Genomic DNA, 22,272 nt, shown 5'->3' with positions numbered 1-22,272 from the left:
GCGATTTGATTTTTTGCTGAAGACCCTGGCAGAGGCGAACCCGCCGATGCTGACTACATGGACCACGGTGCTTTGGGGCAACTCGCTGATAGGACAAGCAGTGTGCGACCAATGGTACATAAACTTATATTCAAGCTCCTTCGTTGGAGCTGGTGGGGCTGACGAGCCGGGTTACGCACCTGCGTGCCATGAGTGGTACCGAACCTGAAGACATTTTTTGGCAGCCTATGCAGCACCCCATCATTTATTCCTACTCCCTGCTGACGAGAGGCAACAACCTCGAAACACGTGTCCAGGGATGGCCAACGCGATTTGATTTTTTGCTGAAGACCCTGGCAGAGGCGAACCCGCCGATGCTGACTACATGGACCACGGTGCTTTGGGGCAACTCGCTGATAGGACAAGCAGTGTGCGACCAATGGTACATAAACTTATATTCAAGCTCCTTCGTTGGAGCTGGTGGGGCTGACGAGCCGGGTTACGCACCTGCGTGCCATGAGTGGTACCGAACCTGAAGACATTTTTTGGCAGCCTATGCAGCACCCCATCATTTATTCCTACTCCCTGCTGACGAGAGGCAACAACCTCGAAACACGTGTCCAGGGATGGCCAACGCGATTTGATTTTTTGCTGAAGACCCTGGCAGAGGCGAACCCGCCGATGCTGACTACATGGACCACGGTGCTTTGGGGCAACTCGCTGATAGGACAAGCAGTGTGCGACCAATGGTACATAAACTTATATTCAAGCTCCTTCGTTGGAGCTGGTGGGGCTGACGAGCCGGGTTACGCACCTGCGTGCCATGAGTGGTACCGAACCTGAAGACATTTTTTGGCAGCCTATGCAGCACCCCATCATTTATTCCTACTCCCTGCTGACGAGAGGCAACAACCTCGAAACACGTGTCCAGGGATGGCCAACGCGATTTGATTTTTTGCTGAAGACCCTGGCAGAGGCGAACCCGCCGATGCTGACTACATGGACCACGGTGCTTTGGGGCAACTCGCTGATAGGACAAGCAGTGTGCGACCAATGGTACATAAACTTATATTCAAGCTCCTTCGTTGGAGCTGGTGGGGCTGACGAGCCGGGTTACGCACCTGCGTGCCATGAGTGGTACCGAACCTGAAGACATTTTTTGGCAGCCTATGCAGCACCCCATCATTTATTCCTACTCCCTGCTGACGAGAGGCAACAACCTCGAAACACGTGTCCAGGGATGGCCAACGCGATTTGATTTTTTGCTGAAGACCCTGGCAGAGGCGAACCCGCCGATGCTGACTACATGGACCACGGTGCTTTGGGGCAACTCGCTGATAGGACAAGCAGTGTGCGACCAATGGTACATAAACTTATATTCAAGCTCCTTCGTTGGAGCTGGTGGGGCTGACGAGCCGGGTTACGCACCTGCGTGCCATGAGTGGTACCGAACCTGAAGACATTTTTTGGCAGCCTATGCAGCACCCCATCATTTATTCCTACTCCCTGCTGACGAGAGGCAACAACCTCGAAACACGTGTCCAGGGATGGCCAACGCGATTTGATTTTTTGCTGAAGACCCTGGCAGAGGCGAACCCGCCGATGCTGACTACATGGACCACGGTGCTTTGGGGCAACTCGCTGATAGGACAAGCAGTGTGCGACCAATGGTACATAAACTTATATTCAAGCTCCTTCGTTGGAGCTGGTGGGGCTGACGAGCCGGGTTACGCACCTGCGTGCCATGAGTGGTACCGAACCTGAAGACATTTTTTGGCAGCCTATGCAGCACCCCATCATTTATTCCTACTCCCTGCTGACGAGAGGCAACAACCTCGAAACACGTGTCCAGGGATGGCCAACGCGATTTGATTTTTTGCTGAAGACCCTGGCAGAGGCGAACCCGCCGATGCTGACTACATGGACCACGGTGCTTTGGGGCAACTCGCTGATAGGACAAGCAGTGTGCGACCAATGGTACATAAACTTATATTCAAGCTCCTTCGTTGGAGCTGGTGGGGCTGACGAGCCGGGTTACGCACCTGCGTGCCATGAGTGGTACCGAACCTGAAGACATTTTTTGGCAGCCTATGCAGCACCCCATCATTTATTCCTACTCCCTGCTGACGAGAGGCAACAACCTCGAAACACGTGTCCAGGGATGGCCAACGCGATTTGATTTTTTGCTGAAGACCCTGGCAGAGGCGAACCCGCCGATGCTGACTACATGGACCACGGTGCTTTGGGGCAACTCGCTGATAGGACAAGCAGTGTGCGACCAATGGTACATAAACTTATATTCAAGCTCCTTCGTTGGAGCTGGTGGGGCTGACGAGCCGGGTTACGCACCTGCGTGCCATGAGTGGTACCGAACCTGAAGACATTTTTTGGCAGCCTATGCAGCACCCCATCATTTATTCCTACTCCCTGCTGACGAGAGGCAACAACCTCGAAACACGTGTCCAGGGATGGCCAACGCGATTTGATTTTTTGCTGAAGACCCTGGCAGAGGCGAACCCGCCGATGCTGACTACATGGACCACGGTGCTTTGGGGCAACTCGCTGATAGGACAAGCAGTGTGCGACCAATGGTACATAAACTTATATTCAAGCTCCTTCGTTGGAGCTGGTGGGGCTGACGAGCCGGGTTACGCACCTGCGTGCCATGAGTGGTACCGAACCTGAAGACATTTTTTGGCAGCCTATGCAGCACCCCATCATTTATTCCTACTCCCTGCTGACGAGAGGCAACAACCTCGAAACACGTGTCCAGGGATGGCCAACGCGATTTGATTTTTTGCTGAAGACCCTGGCAGAGGCGAACCCGCCGATGCTGACTACATGGACCACGGTGCTTTGGGGCAACTCGCTGATAGGACAAGCAGTGTGCGACCAATGGTACATAAACTTATATTCAAGCTCCTTCGTTGGAGCTGGTGGGGCTGACGAGCCGGGTTACGCACCTGCGTGCCATGAGTGGTACCGAACCTGAAGACATTTTTTGGCAGCCTATGCAGCACCCCATCATTTATTCCTACTCCCTGCTGACGAGAGGCAACAACCTCGAAACACGTGTCCAGGGATGGCCAACGCGATTTGATTTTTTGCTGAAGACCCTGGCAGAGGCGAACCCGCCGATGCTGACTACATGGACCACGGTGCTTTGGGGCAACTCGCTGATAGGACAAGCAGTGTGCGACCAATGGTACATAAACTTATATTCAAGCTCCTTCGTTGGAGCTGGTGGGGCTGACGAGCCGGGTTACGCACCTGCGTGCCATGAGTGGTACCGAACCTGAAGACATTTTTTGGCAGCCTATGCAGCACCCCATCATTTATTCCTACTCCCTGCTGACGAGAGGCAACAACCTCGAAACACGTGTCCAGGGATGGCCAACGCGATTTGATTTTTTGCTGAAGACCCTGGCAGAGGCGAACCCGCCGATGCTGACTACATGGACCACGGTGCTTTGGGGCAACTCGCTGATAGGACAAGCAGTGTGCGACCAATGGTACATAAACTTATATTCAAGCTCCTTCGTTGGAGCTGGTGGGGCTGACGAGCCGGGTTACGCACCTGCGTGCCATGAGTGGTACCGAACCTGAAGACATTTTTTGGCAGCCTATGCAGCACCCCATCATTTATTCCTACTCCCTGCTGACGAGAGGCAACAACCTCGAAACACGTGTCCAGGGATGGCCAACGCGATTTGATTTTTTGCTGAAGACCCTGGCAGAGGCGAACCCGCCGATGCTGACTACATGGACCACGGTGCTTTGGGGCAACTCGCTGATAGGACAAGCAGTGTGCGACCAATGGTACATAAACTTATATTCAAGCTCCTTCGTTGGAGCTGGTGGGGCTGACGAGCCGGGTTACGCACCTGCGTGCCATGAGTGGTACCGAACCTGAAGACATTTTTTGGCAGCCTATGCAGCACCCCATCATTTATTCCTACTCCCTGCTGACGAGAGGCAACAACCTCGAAACACGTGTCCAGGGATGGCCAACGCGATTTGATTTTTTGCTGAAGACCCTGGCAGAGGCGAACCCGCCGATGCTGACTACATGGACCACGGTGCTTTGGGGCAACTCGCTGATAGGACAAGCAGTGTGCGACCAATGGTACACGCCCACCAATGTGCCCTACATTGTGGATTGGTTAAAAGTGCGGAAGAGGAAGAACCGTGGTGTTTGGATACCGAGGAGGACGGAGAGGAGAAGAAACAGTGAGCGGAGGGCGAGGAAAACAGAGCGAGGAGGAGAAGACCGAATCCAGAAGAGTCGAGGAAGGAGAAAGCTGTGCCTGGAGGCCAACGGTTCTGTGAAGTGCCCAGCCACACTCAAAGAGGAAGAGTGTGGCTCAGCCAGGTACGTCAGCATATGTCGAGCTGGCTGGGTAGGTGAGGCGGCGCAGTGTAACTAGTGTAAATACCCCTTTCCCATCTTGCCTTTACCGTACCCACCTCCCTAACCTCACGACGTCCCTCCACTATCCTTCACTGAATACAACTGACTGTATCATACACCTTCACTGGTGTCCTCAGTCCCCAGGAACCCTAAGGGTTATCGCATAGTCAAGCTGCATACTGATAGAGTTTTCTTTCCTCTGCATGTGGCGTTGAGAGGAGGAGAAACGGTCAGTGGAGAGCCCGGACAAAGACCAAGCAGCCCCCGAAGATCCCGCGTAGGACAGGACACACTGGACCCAGCTGCTTTATCCCGGGAAAGACAGACTCTGAGAAAAAAAAGGACATTTACTAAAATAAAGCCTTACCTCCCTCGAGTTGGTCTCCGTGCCCCTTTATCACCCACACCACAGTTAGTCACCAACTGATGGTCCTCATTGGATGGCTAACATTGTGTTTTTGGACATCCTAATTCCCATCCCAACTATTGGCGGAGAATTTCCATTAGAGGACCATTCACATCTGTGGTAGGGGTAATGCTGTGATCCGTCTATCTGTAGGGGGCCCAGTACAGTTAGAGGGACAAGTGAGTAAGTAGTGAATTCGAAGTTAGACCTAAAATTATTTATACCGCTCACGCTGGATAAGTCGGAATGTCAGAAACTCCTTTTAACATACAAAAAGGACATTGACGGCCCTTGAGCATGTACATCAGCCTTATCTTACAATATACTGATTTTATGTTGATATTCTCAGTGGAGAAACAAATGCTATTGTTGGGTCACAGAGTCTTCCTTTCGAAGGATGTTGCAAAGGTTACTGAGAGGCTGTGGCAAGCAGTTTATTAAGATGCATCCTGCCTTGAGCTCTATGAATGCTAGATTTGGTCTTGTACACCCTTGCCTTTCCAAGACTTTATTTAATGCCATAGGGGACATTTTATGGAAGTGGGGAAGACACTGTTTTATTGCTATACTTATCTCATTGTTTTCCATACTTTAATTATTGCTTATTCATTGACCCTGGGGTTTCCTCCTCTTCTTCACAGGCTTCTGTGGATAGACATGTCCATCATGTTGCTCTGTCTTTTTTAATGTTTCCCCATACATTTGTCCTCTTCCCTTCCTATGATTATGGAGTGTTTTCAACATGTTTTCTTGTGCTATTCCTTTATTATTACCTTCACTGCATGTTCATCATCAATTTTCTGTGTTATTGTCTTATTGGGGCCCTTGCCTTAGCATTTCACCACTCCCTATTTTCACTGCTGTGTGTTTCTCTATGTTAATTCCTTATTTAGTCAAGGACGCTCCAATGAGTTTATTCTCTCTTACTTGGTCTTTCTTTTCTGTCTTTACTTCATCTCTTCTTTTGTTAACTTTTTTCCTTATGCCTTATGTCTTGGTCCATGGTCCGGTCTCTTTCATTCTTCTTTATTTTTGGTTAGACTTCGATACTCTCACTATGCAATATTTAAGACTTTTCTTTCTCTAACTTATAGAGAGCCATGTTATGTATTTGTAATTATGCAGACATTTCAAATAATATCTTGTAATGTTAAAGGTCTCTTCAATTCGTTTAAGAAAACAATGGGCTATTACTCATCTATCGAAATTGAAATGTCAAATTGCCCTCTGGGAAGAGACTCATCTAACAGATAAAGACCTAAATTTGTTAAAGAAAAACTGAGTTGGTCACGGTTTCTGATCTCCTGCCAAGAATAATAAACACTGAGTCATTATTTTCTTCATAAGGCTTCATTGGTCAGTGTAGAATAACAGGAAATGGACGATAAAGGTATGTGGATCTTCCTTCATCTTAAGATTAATGATAGCCCATTAGTGCTGTTTAATGTAGGCATGGGCAGAATTGGAGAAATGTGGGTTCTCCATATTACTCCTGTAACACAGAGTTCCTGCCAAAGTCCGCCAATTGCCATGTGGCGGATTTTGTTTTTCACATTCCCGCAATACAATGGGAACAATGCAAGGCTTCGGAATGAGAGGTTACAAGCATGATTTTGCATCCGTGTGATTTTCGGTGGGTAGGTGGGCTTCCTGGTACAGTTCATAAACTGTCATGGTTAGAGGGTACTTCCAGAGTAGATTTTATACCTTTTCAGCACAGAACTAGCTACTGGTGCTAAAAACAGTGTGAGCAGGGATGATATGTATTTTCCAACCATTGGTGGAACTCAGTGGAGTCATGTAGAGTTTTTATGATATTCCACCAGTTCCGCCTACACCTAGTTAAATGTCTATGGTCCCACCCAGGATGATCTAAATTTTTAAAATAATGTCTCATTGAGGTTAATGTCTTGCTTTAACACCAATCTGGTAATGGGAGGCAATTGCAACCAAATTATGGATCCCTTTTTCGGCACTCCACTTCACAATATATATGGCAAATAACATGCAAAAAACATTTAAACCTCCTCTGGGGTGCGTTAGGTGATGCATGGAGTACATTAGTCCAGATCAAGGTTAGATTATATATTTGTTTTTAGCTCTGACATATTAGGCTCTTTGGCAAATGCTGAAATTGCTATTCTTATTTCAGACCATGCTCCTGTCATTATTGGTGTTGATCTTGTCCTTAATATCCCAAGATCTAATAAACTGCTGGTCAATTATTCATACCAAAAGCTAATTCCTTTGCTGATTAAATTAGAATGTTTTGCCTCAGAATTTTTCACACTCAATAATACATCTGATATGTCCTTTGGTATGGTATGGGATGTGTTAAAGTGACTATAGGAGATTTCAATATTAAGTACGTAGTGGCTAGGAGAAGATAGCCTTGGCTGAAACTTCTCCCATCTTGAAGCTAATTAAACACCTTGAACAGGAATTTTTTTTCATGTGCTAAACCAACAACATTAGCCAGTTTGGCCCATGTTAAATTAGATTTCAATAGAACCTCCACCCTTAGTTCATGTGGCATGTTACTTAAAGTCAACGCTAAATATTATGGTGGACGTAACACAGCATGGAAGATGTTGGTCAATTATTTAACAATACAGAAGGAAGGTCGAAAATAACCATTATTGCAGTTAAGCAAGGTAAAAACATTATAATTATCATGGGCTGTTTAATGGATTATTATTAACAATTGTATACTCCTCACCACTGGATAAAATAATTAGATGAATTTTTGGCCAATATACCCAAGTATCCCCAACAATGGGTGGGACTTCCCTCATGAAAGGTATACCACCCTCACAAAATTACATCATGACAAAGCACCAGGTCCCAATAGATTTACAGTGGAGTTCTATTCTTGTTTTTCACAGTTAAGACTAAAACGTTTTTCTCTATTCTCCTAGTTTTCTTCAATATCTTGTGGTTGTGGGTCCTTTCTCAAAGCTTGTGTTTGCTCCCTAAAAAAGATTGAGATTTATTTATTTGGAAACTTACAGACCCATTTAGTTACTAATACAGATTGAAAAATGTCCACTTAAACTTTTAGCCCTTCAGGTTGTGCGGAGGGTAAATACTTCACAAAGAAATTCCAGAACCTTCCTTAATGCTAGACATGCTGCATCCTGCAGTTCTGTACCGATTGCTGCAATTTACACAAAGGGGCCAATTACGATGTCGCGCGGAAAGCCTACTCCCGACTGTTGGAATCTCCTCGCCCCTGTATGAGCCCTTCCGACTCGGTCGGTTTACATTCCAACCGCCCGATTATGATTTTCGCAGTCGGAACGTAAACCGGCCAGTCATTCTAACTCGGTTCTAAATGACACATGGAGTATTCCTGTCGCTCGGAACTACATCGTACACCCCTATGGACAATGTTTCAGTCGTCGGGATTACAATACTGATTACCAAGAGCCTTTCAGCGTTGGCCTGTCCCATACGGAAAGGTTGTCAGAAAGTGATTAGGGGGGCTCTTGGCAGGGACCCCTTGTCCCCGCAGCCTACGGTTGATGGCTGAGGGGGTACCTAAAGGACCCCCCTATAAAACCCTGAACTGTGTGGCAGGCACCGTGGGGTTGCTTACGACAGGAGTATTCCAGAGTACCCGGATACAAACTGAATATGGATAAAACTGAAGTCATGTCATTAAATAAATTATGCCTTAAAGACATGCTCATGAATTCTAGCTTCTCATTGAATTCTACCTGTATTAAATACTCTCATTCACTAAATGACACCATTACCATTAACTATGAGGAAATAAAACAGCCTCCTATCCCTTTATACACGATGGTCACCTCTATTTCTTTCCTGGTAGAGCTGATTAGACTCTTATGGTTGCACCCCCATAAATCTGGGGTATGTCCCCCGGGCTCCAATAGATCCTCCTATATGGAAGGTTCAATACATTTGTGCGATAGTTTAACTGTTTGAAACTTGACGTTTTATTTCATCATATTTTCATCACATGGATGTACAGTTCATGATTATTCATTTTCATTCATGAGCAAACATTTTGGTTTTCCCAGCAAACATTTTAGCTTTCCCAATGCATTTCGGCATAAAACTGCCTTCTTCCAGGGGATATTTCTTTAAACCAAAACAGAATAACGCAACATTTAATATCGATTCTATAAACTATATGTACACAATGTATCATTGTAAAACATATTAATCCACGACCTGCGCTGTTATTCATTAATTCATAGCGTGACATTTAAACATTGTGCCCACCAAAATCTAAAAAAACATGATTCACGCCTGAGGATTCTCCACCAAGTACCCATGGTGTATGCCTGAATTGGATTTGCTCTACGGAAATGTTTTCCGATCATTAACAACAATATAAGTGTTTATTCTAAAAAGTGCTCGGGGTTGTTTAACAAACCGTGATAGAAGAGCGTTTAAACGCTGCTGTTCAAAGTACTGAGGCGGCTAAGCTCTCGAAAAACGGGCTTACCAAGCAAAATGTTTGTGTCTCCCGCAACTCCTCTCATGAACCGGAAGCACTGAGAGTAGCGCTCCGGAAGCTTTAACAATGGGTCGCGGCTGTTGCTAGGCGACACTCGAGAGTTTAGTGAAAGACTGCTAAATATGCAAATCCTGCCGGATTAAATTCTTGCGTATATAGCGTGTTGTAAATACATAAAGTTCGTGGTTTGTTGATTTTGGTCTCCAAAAGAAATTGTGAAACATAACGTGTATATTCCTATATGTCTCAATAAAGTTAAAGAAGGGAATTTTAGTAAAAAAGGCGGGGCTGTAAGGTGCAGTGTGGTTTCGAAAAAGCTACGGTCAGTGGATGTTCTTAGCACACGTGTTTGTTATGTGTACACTGAGATTAATGGATTAAGCAGCCACATTTCGGATTTAAGGAACAAGAAACATACTTAAAGATAGCAAGTAAATTCCATACGGTCGTTAAGGCCGTATGGGGTCATGCTGGACAATAAAGAAATCCAATAATTTTCTCTTTGCAATAGTCTTTTTTGTGGTCGTGTCCTTCCATTTTACATACATTCTCAAGAACACAAAATCTCAGTTGGCTGATATTGTGGCTCATCTCCACGAAATGTTGAGCCACTGTAGATTTCAATTGTTTTGTCCTGATGTTTGATTTGTGTTCGTTTAATCTGATTTTTATTTTACGATCAGTTTGTCACACATATATCTTTCCGCAAGGACACTTCAACATGTCCACTACACTGGTTGAATCACAAGTCGCTGTTGCTCTTAAATGAATTTTGTTGCCCTTCATTGGGTGATTGATGGTTGTTCCTTTAATAACACTGTTACAGTAAATGCAGTTCCAACAGGGGAGTGTTCCCTTATGTATCATTGGCTCAGTGTGTGATTGTTTCAAACATTCTCCAAGGTTTTTAGCTCTTGTATAAGCAAAGATAGGGTCCTCCTCAAAAATGTGGTTGAACTCTTGTTCGATTCGCAAAATTTCCCAATGTCTCATAATGATGCTTCTGTATTTTTTACTTGCTGTTGAGTATTTTGAGACTACAGTAATTAGTTCTTTAGTCTTTGTTTGTGTTTGAGTCAATAATTCAGTTCTGGTTTTTATCGCTGAACGTTCTTGTTCCTGTTGGAGAATATGATCAGGGTACCCTCGCTTTTTGAATCTAAGTATCATGTCTTTTGATTGTTGTTCCAATGTTTTTGGATCAGACACTATTCTTGCTCGTAGGAGTTGACTGTATGGTAAATGTTCTTTAAGCGGTTGAGGATGAAAACTCGAATAGTGTAGTGTGTTATTTCTTCCGTGCTCTTCCTAAACAAGTCTGTCTGAAATCCCGTTGATGTTTTTATGACTCTCACATCCAAAAATGTTATTGACTCCTCCTGTATTTCATAGGTAAATTTAATGCGTGGATCTATGTTGTTGAGTTGTTTGAGTTGTATTTCCAAAGTATCTTTAGGACCTTCCCAGAGTAGAAAAATATCGTCAATAAATCTTAAAAATATTTTGGTGTGATTTTTCCAAATAGTTTTGCTCAGTATGTTATCTTCTTCGAATCTACTCATGAAGATATTGGCGTAGGCTGGAGCTGCCGAATTTCCCGTTGAAGTTCCAATCTTTTGTTGATACCATTCTTCGTTCCATGAAAAATAGCTATGAAATAGCGTAAATTCCAAAAGTTCCATTAGAAATACTTTGAAACTGTTCTCCAGATCTGTTCTCAATAGACAATATTCTATAGCTTCAATTCCTTTAGAATGAGGTATTGAGGTGTACAATGCTGTAACGTCCACAGTACATAATAGTGTGTCCTCCATGTTTGTCAATTTTAACGTTTGTAATTTCAATAACAAATCAGTAGTGTCCCTGATATATGTCTGTGTTGATGTCACGATTGGGTGCAAGTACTTATCCAGGAATTTTCGACAGGTTCATGTATGCTCCCAACGGTTGAAACTATCCGTCTGCAAGGAGGTTTTTTTTTATTTTTATGTATTTTTGGTACCAAAAAGAATTTTGGGCTTTTCGGATAACCCTGTGTAAGATATTTTTTTGTTTTGTCTGTGATAATTCCATCTTGCAATGATTTCAAAAGGATGGTATCAATGACTGCTTTGAACTGTGTCGTAGGATTTGCATCCAATTTTAGGTATGTTTCTTGATCCGAGAGGTGGAGGATTGCTTGACTGTTGTAATAGGTAGTGTTCATAATAACTATAGCTCCTCCCTTGTCTGCTTTAGCGCATGTTATATCAGGATTCAGGGCTACGGACTTGAGAATGCTTATTTCTTTTTGGGTGTAATTTTTCTGTTTCGGTACTCGTTGGCAGTTCATCTTAGTTATGTCATTTTTGACCAATGTTTCAAACGTATCCAGCGTTTTATGAGACGTTGGTGCCATGTATACACTAGTGGGTCTTAGACCTCTCAATTGATCTTCTGTTGTCTCCATGGGTGTTTGAACCATGTTATTGAAGAAGTGACGTAAACGTAATTTTCTCATTAATTTAAAGAAGGAGAGGTTGATCTCGAGTTTATTCGTGTTGGATGTTGGAACAAATGATGTTCCCTTTTGTAGCGTTTGAATCTGGATTTGGTTGAACTGAAAATCCGAGATATTAATGACTAAATTCTCATCTACTTCGCTGTCTTTGGTTTGTCCTTCTTGGCCGTGACCGTTCGGGTTTGTGGTGGTTCTTTTGCTTTTTCTTTTGGCCCTCCTGGGTCTTCTTTTCTGTCTTGGCCTGCCTCTAAAAAAGGATCTGTAGATGTTGATGGTGTTTCCACGTTTCTTTGTGATGTGCTAGCGGTCGTTCCTGATCTTGGTGGGGGGTAACGATTCATTCTTTTTTGTTGGTTAGTGGTATCTCTATCTGAGGAGGAAGTGTCGGTATTGGCTGTATATGGTTTGTTTTGACGGCGTTTGGCGTATATATCAACCCACGTATAAACTTCTCCCATCTTGTAATCAATGGTGTCCCTTCTCAGTTATCTTATTTTTCGTTCACTCACTTCAGCCGTATGTTTAGACAACTGTCTATTGATGTCTTCCAGAATTTTTGTTAATTCTTCCGGTGTGTAACTATTTTCTAATTCCATTTTTACATTACTGATGTCTTTGGCCAATTCTTCCAGAATGCTTGATAGTTCTTCGACTATTAATAATATTAGGTCTAATGAGCATTTATTTAAAATCGCGAACCATCTGTCCTTGAATTTTTGAACATTCATACAAACAATGTGTAATCATGGCACCAACGTCTCATAAAACGCTGGATACGTTTGAAACATTGGTCAAAAATGACATAACTAAGATGAATTGCCAACGAGTACAGAAACAGAAAAATTACACCCAAAAAGAAATGAGCATTCTCAAGTCCAAAGCCCTGAATCCTGATATAACATGCACTAAAGCAGACAAAGGAGGAGCTATAGTTATTATGAACACTACCTATTACAACAGTCAAGCAATCATCCAACTCTCGGATCAAGAAACATACCTAAAATTGGATGCAAATCCTACGACACAGTTCAAAGCAGTCATTGATACCATCCTTTTGAAATCATTGCAAGATGGAATTATCACAGACAAAACAAAAACATATCTTACACAGGATTATCCGAAAAGCCCAAAATTCTTTTTGGTACCAAAAATACATGAAAATCAAAAAACCCCTCCTTGCAGACCGATAGTTTCAACCGTTGGGAGCATACATGAACCTGTCGGAAAATTCCTGGATAAGTACTTGCAACCAATCGTGACATCAACACAGACATATATCAGGGACACTACTGATTTGTTATTGAAATTACAAACGTTAAAATTGACAAACATGGAGGACACACTATTATGTACTGTGGACGTTACAGCATTGTACACCTCAATACCTCATTCTAAAGGAATTGAAGCTATAGAATATTGTCTATTGAGAACAGATCTGGAGAACAATTTCAAAGTATTTCTAATGGAACTTTTGGAATTTACGCTATTTCATAGCTATTTTTCATGGAACGAAGAATGGTATCAACAAAAGACAGGAACTTCAATGGGAAATTCGGCAGCTCCAGCCTACGCCAATATCTTCATGAGTAGATTCGAAGAAGATAACATACTGAGCAAAACTATTTGGAAAAATCACACCAAAATATTTTTAAGATTTATTGACTATATTTTTCTACTCTGGGAAGGTCCTAAAGATACTTTGGAAACACAATTCAAACAACTCAACAACATAGATCCACGCATTCAATTTACCTATGAAATACAGAAGGAGTCAATAATATTTTTGGATGTGAGAGTCATAAAAACATCAACGGGATTTCAGACAGACTTGTTTAGGAAGAGCACGGAAGAAATAACACACCACACTATTCGAGTTTTCATCCTCAACCGCTTAAAGAACATTTACCATACAGTCAACTCCTACGAGCAAAAAGAATAGTGTCTGATCCAAAAGCATTGGAACAACAATCAAAAGACATGATACTTAGATTCAAAAAGCGAGGGTACCCTGATCATATTCTCCAACAGGCACAAGAACTTTCAGCAATAAAAACCAGAACTGAATTATTGACTAAAACACAAACAAAGACCAAAGAACTAATTACTGTAGTCTCAAAATACTCAACAGCAAGTAAAAAATACAGAAGAATCATTATGAGACATTGGGAAATTTTGCGAATCGAACAAGAGTTCAACCACATTTTTGACGAGGACCCTATCTTTGCTTATACAAGAGCTAAAAACCTTGGAGAACGTTTGAAACAATCACACACTGAACCAATGATACATAAGGGAACACTCCCCTGTTGGAGCTGCAATCACTGTAACAGTGTTATTAAAGGAACAACCATCAATCACCCAATGAAGGGCAACAAAATTAATTTAAGAGCAACAGCGACTTATGATTCAACCAGTGTAGTGTACATGTTGAAGTGTCCTTGCGGAAAGATATATGTGGGACAAACTGATCGTAAAATAAAAATCAGATTAAACGAACACAAATCAAACATCAGGACAAAACAATTGAAATCTACTCAACATTTCGTGGAGATGAGCCACAATATCAGCCAACTGAGATTTTGTGTTCTGAGAATGTATGTAAAATGGAAGGACAAGACCACAAAAAAAGACTATTGCAAAGAGAAAATTATTGGATTTCTTTATTGTCCAGTATGACCCCATACGGCCTTAACGACCGTATGGAATTTACTTGCTATCTTTAAGTATGTTTGTTGTTCCTTAAATCCGAAATGTGGCTACTTAATCCATTAATCTCAGTGTACACATAACAAACACTTGTGCTAAGAACATCCAATGACCGTAGCTTTTTCGAAACCAAACTGCACCTTACAGCCCCGCCTTTTTTACTAAAATTCCCTTCTTTAACTTTATTGAGACATATAGGAATATACACGTTATGTTTCACAATTTCTTTTGGAGACCAAAATCAACAAACCACCAACTTTATGTATTTACAACACGCTATATACGCAAGAATTTAATCCGGCAGGATTTGCATATTTAGCAGTCTTTCACTAAACTCTCGAGCGTCGCCTAGCAACAGCCGCGACCCATTGTTAAAGCTTCCGGAGCGCTACTCTCAGTGCTTCCGGTTCATGAGAGGAGTTGCGGGAGACACAAACATTTTGCTTGGTAAGCCCGTATTTCGAGAGCTTAGCCGCCTCGGTACTTTGAACAGCAGCGTTTAAACGCTCTTCTATCACGGTTAGTTAAACAACCCCGAGCACTTTTTAGAATAAACACTTATATTGTTGTTAATGATCGGAAAACATATCTGTAGAGCAAATCCAATTCAGTCATACAACACGGTTACTTGGTGGAGAATCCTCAGGGTTGAATCATGTTTTTTTAGTTTTTTTAGATTTTGGTGGGCATAATGTTGAAATGTCACGCTACAAATTAATGAATAACAGCGCAGATCGTGGATTAACATGTTTTACAATGATACATTGTGTACATATAGTTTATAGAATCGATATTAAATGTTGCGTTATTCTGTTTTGGTTTATAGAAATATCCCCTGGAAGAAGGCAGTTTTAATGCCGAAATGCATTGGGAAAGCTAAAATGTTTGCTGGGAAATGAATGAATGTTAATGAATGAAAATGAACAATCATGAACTGTACATCCATGTGATGAAAATATGATGAAATAAAACGTCAAGTTTCAAACAGTTAAACTATTGCACAAATTTATTGAACCTTCCATATAGGAGGATCTATTGGAGCCCGGGGGACATACCCCAGATTTATGGGGGTGCAACCATAAGAGTTATTTCCTCACACTTTTATCGGAGAGTGATACCTCGAAGCACCATACAACCACAAAGACTTTCATGAATCGCGTACTGCACCCCTTCCAACCTTTTGTTACGTCAATCAGAGCTGATTAGACACCATTAAGATGTTGATGTTACCAGTTATTAACTTTTGTTTATCAATTCTTCCTCATACATTTTAAAAATCTATTGACACTACACTAAGGATTTGTTTATGGAGTGGTAAGATGCCACGCATCTCTTTACATAAACTTAAAAGGTAAAAAAAAAATAGGGGTTAATTTCCCTGACAGACTATAATCATTCAGCTTTTATCCTCAAGCAAATATGGACCTCACTAGCTCTGTACTCAGACGTTGTTCCCACAGTTTGGAGGCATATCAAAACTGCCTCTGTTGCCCCATTTTTATTCGGCGATCTTGTATATTTTATACATAAACCTTGTTTTCTTTCCTTTCCTTGCTAAACGTGATCTTCTTCAACCCATATTTCCAGTATATACTTTTAGATTCTCCCATATAAGGCATAATGAATCCATCCAAATAATTAACAAAAAATATTTTCGGGGCAGGATAGACTTCCTAAAGGTGTCAAGTATGTGGACCCTCTTATTGTAGATAATAAGTACAATCCTTCCACTCTTCCCAGCACACTTTTAAGATGCCCTCCTCTTCAAAATGTAAATTTGACCTATTGATTCACTGCATTAGACAAGCCTCGCACGTCACATCTTTAGTCAACTCACTAGTCATGATTTTTGTATTGAACAGGAGGTATTTCTAATATACAAGGCTATACTTCCCTCAGTGATAAAACTAACGTGGAATTACAATGTGAAGCAGAATTCCAACTATCATTTTCGATCCGTTGTAGAATAAAATTTGGCCCAAAATCCACAACTCTTCTTGTTCATCTAGCAACACTCAATCACTATTTTTCTTTTATGATAGGTTCCGTCTAACCCCTTAGTCTCTTTGCAAAATGAAAATATCTACTGATAGTGTTTGTCATGTAATACGGCAAACAGTAATGTTTTACACATGTATGTGATTGCCCACGTGGTCACCATTTCGGCTACAGGCTTGGGATAAGATTGCTGGTATATGTTCTGTTCATTTACCATTTGACAAAGTTCATATTTTTTAAGAGGATCTTCTAATGCTTGGAATGCTAATACATTGACTGGGAAGTTTGTAGATCTTATAGCTATTGCTCAGATGATAATTATTTCAAATTGGAAGGATTCTTTGCAGATCACTTTCACACGATGTTGGAACTTACTTCGTCATAAACACAGACAGACTTGATAGAGCACATCTATTGGCTGGACAAAACATCATGAAGAGAGACTTGTTGTGGAGGCCCTTGACCTACTTCCTGTCTGCATATACTCAAGGGATATCTGATAAATGCATGGTATTTAAACCTCTTTAATTACTTTATAAATTGAGGTATTACTTATCTTAGTTACATTTTTATTACTGGTGGTTTACTACATACTCCCATTATTGTCTCTCTTACTATAAGGCTTCCCACCCTTCCTTTTCTCCCTTTTCATTTTCTTCATGGCTTTCTTTTTACACAAAATCACAAAAAGGGTTTTGAATTTATTATTTTCATAACTCTATTCTTATATTTGTCCTCAATGTTGTCAGCAGTATATTTTCTTTACTGGTAATAGTGCGCATATTTTATTACATTGCAGTTATTCTATTCTCATGGCTATGTTAATAAAGCATTCTCAAAACAGAAAAGAGCTTATTACAGTCTGAAACTGCCTTAAGGCTCTATCCTAGCAAGCCTTGGATGCCTATACGACCTGGATGTCTCTGATAAAATATTTTGAATTGATAAGGCCTCCAACCATGTATAACTCACATAGATTGTTTAGTAACTGTTATGTTTTGAAAAGCTTAAATTACCTCACCGGTCTTTATGATGAACCAGAATATTCACACAGAAATGACAGCTCCATATGAAATAGTTTCCTGAAACAAATCACAGTCAAATGTTCCATTCGGTTGCTTAACCTCTAGTAAAAATGTTCTAGAAAACCTTTAATCATTCTGAAAATTAGCTATAGTCACTCTATTGATCAGAAGAGTGAAAGAACGCGCCACCTTCCTTTCTAAACAATCAATATTTTTATTTTCCATTCTGATTATCCGCCTGAAGAGCGGACATGGGTTATGGATCTCCTGGTGACTATGAATGCAATGAAGGGACGAGGTGTGGTTTGCGGAATTAGGTGGATAAACTATATTAAAATTCAAACTTTCTAGAGGAACTTCATATGTGGCACTAGAAACATTAATATAAAACAGTACATAATGGGCAATGTTAACCACTATACATTTACCTGTAAAAATGCCTTTCTACCGAATTTTTCAAAGTAACAGTTGTTTATTACATTTTTTAAATGGTTGGACTTTGGTTCCTTCTTTCAAAATGATTAGAATCTCTTCAGTTGGCCCCAGAAGCAACCCAAACAAAGCAACATTAGTTCTTGGGTTTAGCCTACCGCCAATAGGCAGAAACAAAAGCTTTACTTAACTGTATACAATAAGACAGCCTTGACAAGCCCCGAAAGAATAAACTACTTTAGATGAAACTCAGCAAAAGCGTAATGTTTGCTCTTATTCTGTAATACACCTGACAGCATCATCAACACCCGACAGTTTATCAATAACGATATGGGTATTGCTGCAGCCTTCATAGACAATGTCAAATGTCTGGACTTCTCCATAAATAACAAACATTATTTCCATGATCATATTCAGACAATGGCTTTAAATGAGCAATATGAATCCGGAACAGTAGGGCATCCGAAAAATATCTTCATGAACAAAACTTGAACAAAAAAAATCAGGACTGTTGCAGAAGTCTTCATCCAGAATGCAACTCTTGCCCCAGTGTTGTTCATAATAAACCCCCAGAAAGTGTGTTACTAGTTGTATACCAGCGGTCTTCAATCTGTGGGGCCCGACCCCCAGGGGGGTCGTGGAGTCCTGGGAAGGGGGTCGCAGATTCTGCAGTGTGCAGTTCCTGGCATTGGGCTGATCGGTGCTCACGGCGGAGGCCTAATTCACACTGAGGTGTGAAAAACATCAACGCCTCATTAACAAGTAAAAGGTCTTTTAAAGACCTTTCCAGTACTTGGGTGTGACTGTGTGTGTCCCTGAAGCTGTTTCAGCCTGGCTCACATACACGAGCTGGGGGGAGCTGGGGGGGGGGGGGGTCTGGGGGAGTGGCTGTAGTTTAGCCCTTTGAGTTCAATGGACATTGCGCACCTGGAGCTGTGGGTCCCATGACACGTCCCCAGCCCCCAGCAGGGAGGCACAGAGATGCCCTCCTGTGAGCGGGAAAGAAGGACGACGGCGCAGAGAGATACTGATCACCCCCCCCCCCCCCCCCCCCCATGAGAGAGGCACAGAAAAGGTGGGTGGATGAATGATGGGTGGATGGATGGATGTAAGGCTGAAGGATGGATGGATGTGGATGGATGTAAGGCTGAAGGATGGATGGATGGATGTGGATGGATGAAAGGCTGAAGGATGGATGGATGTGTGAAAAGGTGGGTGGATGAATGCTGGGTGGATGGATGGATGTAAGGCTAAAGGATGGAAGGATGTGTGGATGGATGAAGGATAGATTGGTGAAGGATAGATGTATGGATGGAAGAATGAAAGGGTGGACGGATGAAGGATGGATGGATGAAAGGGTGGATGGATGAATGAGGGGTGGATGGATGTGTAAAAAGATGGGTGGATGAATGATGGATGAATGGATGGATGAAAGGGTGGATGGATGAATGATGGATGTATGAATGAGGTATGGATCAGAGTATGGAAGGGTGGATGGATGTATGAATGGATAAATGATGGATGGATGTGTGAAAAGGTGGGTGGATGAATGATGGGTGGATGGAGGGATGGGTGGATGAGTAAAGGATGGGTGTATGGATGGAAGGGTGGATGGATGAAGGAAGGATGGATGTATGGATGGAAGGATGGAAGGATGAAAGGGTGGATGGATGGATGGATGTGTGAAAGTGTGGGTGGATGAATGATTGAGGGATGTGATGAGGTCTAACAGGCGCATTTATGGTTGTCAAAAGTTGATGATGAGGAGTACCAGTTTCTAGAAACTTTTGTCGGAAGGGGGTCCTTACGCCTAAAAAGGTTTTACAAGGGGGTCTCGGCATCAAAAAATTTGAAGACCACTGTTGTATACTATTACTTTGTGAAGCTAGTCAACACCATCCACATTCTGTATAGTGCTATTTTAAATACGATCAATTAAAATAGAATACCTAATGACAAAAGTAATGTATTTACTACTCAACAAAGTGTTGAAAGACCCCACATTTTTTAAGAAAAGAAAAATGTATCTTTCAAATAAAGCTAGTCGAACAATGAAAACAAAAGCATAAGCTGACAAAGTAAAACACATTTTGTCTGGCCTACAAGGAAATAATTAAGCACAAGTGCAAAAAGTGCCCTAATATAGGCAAGATAGAAAAGGAGACAAACAGAGCTTCACAGTAACATGGAGACACTGTACATCCTAAAACGTAAAAAATTGCTTGAAATGAGATTGGATGTCCTTTGTTGATAGAACAGGGAAACCAAAATATAACACAATGCTTGAATCTTACAATACTTTCCTTCTAGTGTCCTAGCAGATCAGGTCAAATTTTAAACTGTAGGGGCCAGATGTACGAGCATTTTTAGCATGCGCAAACCGGTTAGCGACCCATTTGCGCCTGCTAAAATTGTAATGGCCATGTACCAACACAATTTTGCGAGTCGCAAATGAACTGCGACTCGCAAAAAAGTGTTCAGAGACTCGCTATCTGGAAGTGGCATTCACTTCCAAATAGCGAGTCTCAAACCCATGTACTAATGTTTTGCGACTGCAAATGCGGTCGCAAAACACTCGCAATTACCACTTACTTCAAGTAGGTGGTAATGCATTCCCAAAAATTAAACGAAGTTTTTTTTTTAAATGCAGGCCACAATCCCTGGGAGGGCCTGTCATGCCCAATGGGCTCGCAAATTATGAGAGGCTCATTAATATGAATGAGCCTTGCAATTTGCGACTCCTTTGGGAATCGCAAACCGTGTTAAACAGACTGTTGTACATTTGATTTTGCGCCTCACAATTTTTCGCAAATTGCAAGGCGCAAAATCAAATGGTCAGACATCTAGCCCGAAAAGTACTGAAAAGTTACTAGAATATTTTGTACTAGACAAAATCTTCTTGGATGCCTACAGATGTGGAGTGAATAGGTTTCTCTAATGTGCTCAATGGCTTTCTTTAAGGTCCACTGATGGAAAAAGAACATTTTGCAGTAACAGATATAAGAGATTAATTCAATAATTCCCTAACTTATTTTTGCGATAGCAGATTGCGGTTTTATGCATAAGACATTTGTAAGACATAGTGAGATACATTTAGCATTTCTTTCTGGAAAAACAGGTATCACAAGTGCCTTGTACAACATGACCACTTACGAGTAAAATATGTTGAATCCAGTTAAGTTGTAGGCAGCGTCGCTAAAGAAATGCAGCAATGCATAGCCAGATGTTGTGATCACTTCAGGGACTGTTTCATTTCCACGTACCTCTGGAACAATCAGCCCACTGGAAAAGAAGTTAGAAAAATATGAGTGAGGTGGTGGTCACTCACATAAAATGGTAAGAGAACTGGTTAGGTATAAAAATCCATTACAGGGTGAAGTAGGATTAGAGACACCTAAAAAAGTTCTTAAACATCTGTAGTTAAAAGGCCAAAATCAAATGTGTCTGTTTAAAACACTGCAATACCGGAAGCAGTTCCTATAAAGGCAGAGGGAGGGAGAGGCCAGAAGAGGAGACCGGTTGTCCCTTAGGAAAGGAGGGAAAGGGGAATCCCTCCTTTCGGAATTTGGACCTTTACACACCCAGCCAGCTGGATGTCATGCTTCATCAAAGGGCTTGCTCCTCGCCAGGTCGGCGCTGCAGTACCTGACGGGCACCCTATGAGGGGCTCTTTGGCGGAGATCTTTTATTCCTTGCCATATGGTACACCTAAAAGTGTAGCTGTACTAACTTGAGTGTCAGTAGACCGTGCAAGGATAAAATAAGGTATGGAAGTCCAGACAAAATAGTTTTAATGAACCTGGCTACCAACCTGGTTAAAAATTGAGTTGCGCCTTCCTGATGTAATGCGTAAGGATGTTGCGTTCAACTTCATGTGGTCATGTGACCTGGTGTGTATGCTGGACCTAAATAAAGCCCGCAGTCCCCTTCCTTTGGTTTGAATACCGGAAGCTCCACTGAAGACAACAGAATGGCTTATTGTCAATAACGGCTGGTATAGACCTTCTGCTCCAACATTCTAACGTTAGCCTTTTTGTTTCTCCCTGTTGAATTTAGAACATTCTACCTTCAAGGGGTGGAATGTATTTACAGATTTATTTTTATTAAGCCAAATGACTATCAGTGATTAAGGACCTTTGACCCTCATTATAAAAGCCGATAAAAGGCCTAAAACAGCAAGCATAGCCCTCGTCGAATCTGTGATGCTATATTTTATCAGGTGAGTAGTAAATGACAAGCTTACTCCAAACCATGTTTAAACACTGTTAGCAAAAACATATAGAAAAGGACATCAAGATTATTGTACATTTATTTAAAAAGTCCTAAAAG

General features: G+C 42.0%; 1 protein-coding gene across 1 annotated transcript in view; it reads right to left on the bottom strand.

Moving 5' to 3' along the window:
* ATRNL1 (attractin like 1) overlaps window positions 1-22,272 on the bottom strand; it is a 1,808,663-nt gene that overhangs the window by 1,429,080 nt on the left and 357,311 nt on the right. The window contains exon 4 of the mRNA XM_086919594.1: window positions 21,097-21,225. Coding sequence (XP_086775720.1) covers window positions 21,097-21,225 — 129 coding nt within the window. The remainder of the gene's footprint in view (window positions 1-21,096; window positions 21,226-22,272) is intronic.

This window comes from Lissotriton vulgaris, chromosome 5 (genome assembly GCF_964263255.1).
Source record: "Lissotriton vulgaris chromosome 5, aLisVul1.2, whole genome shotgun sequence".
Taxonomy (NCBI): Eukaryota; Metazoa; Chordata; class Amphibia; order Caudata; family Salamandridae; genus Lissotriton; species Lissotriton vulgaris.
Note: the sequence above shows the minus strand (reverse complement) of the source record. Positions and strands in the feature narration are given on the sequence as shown.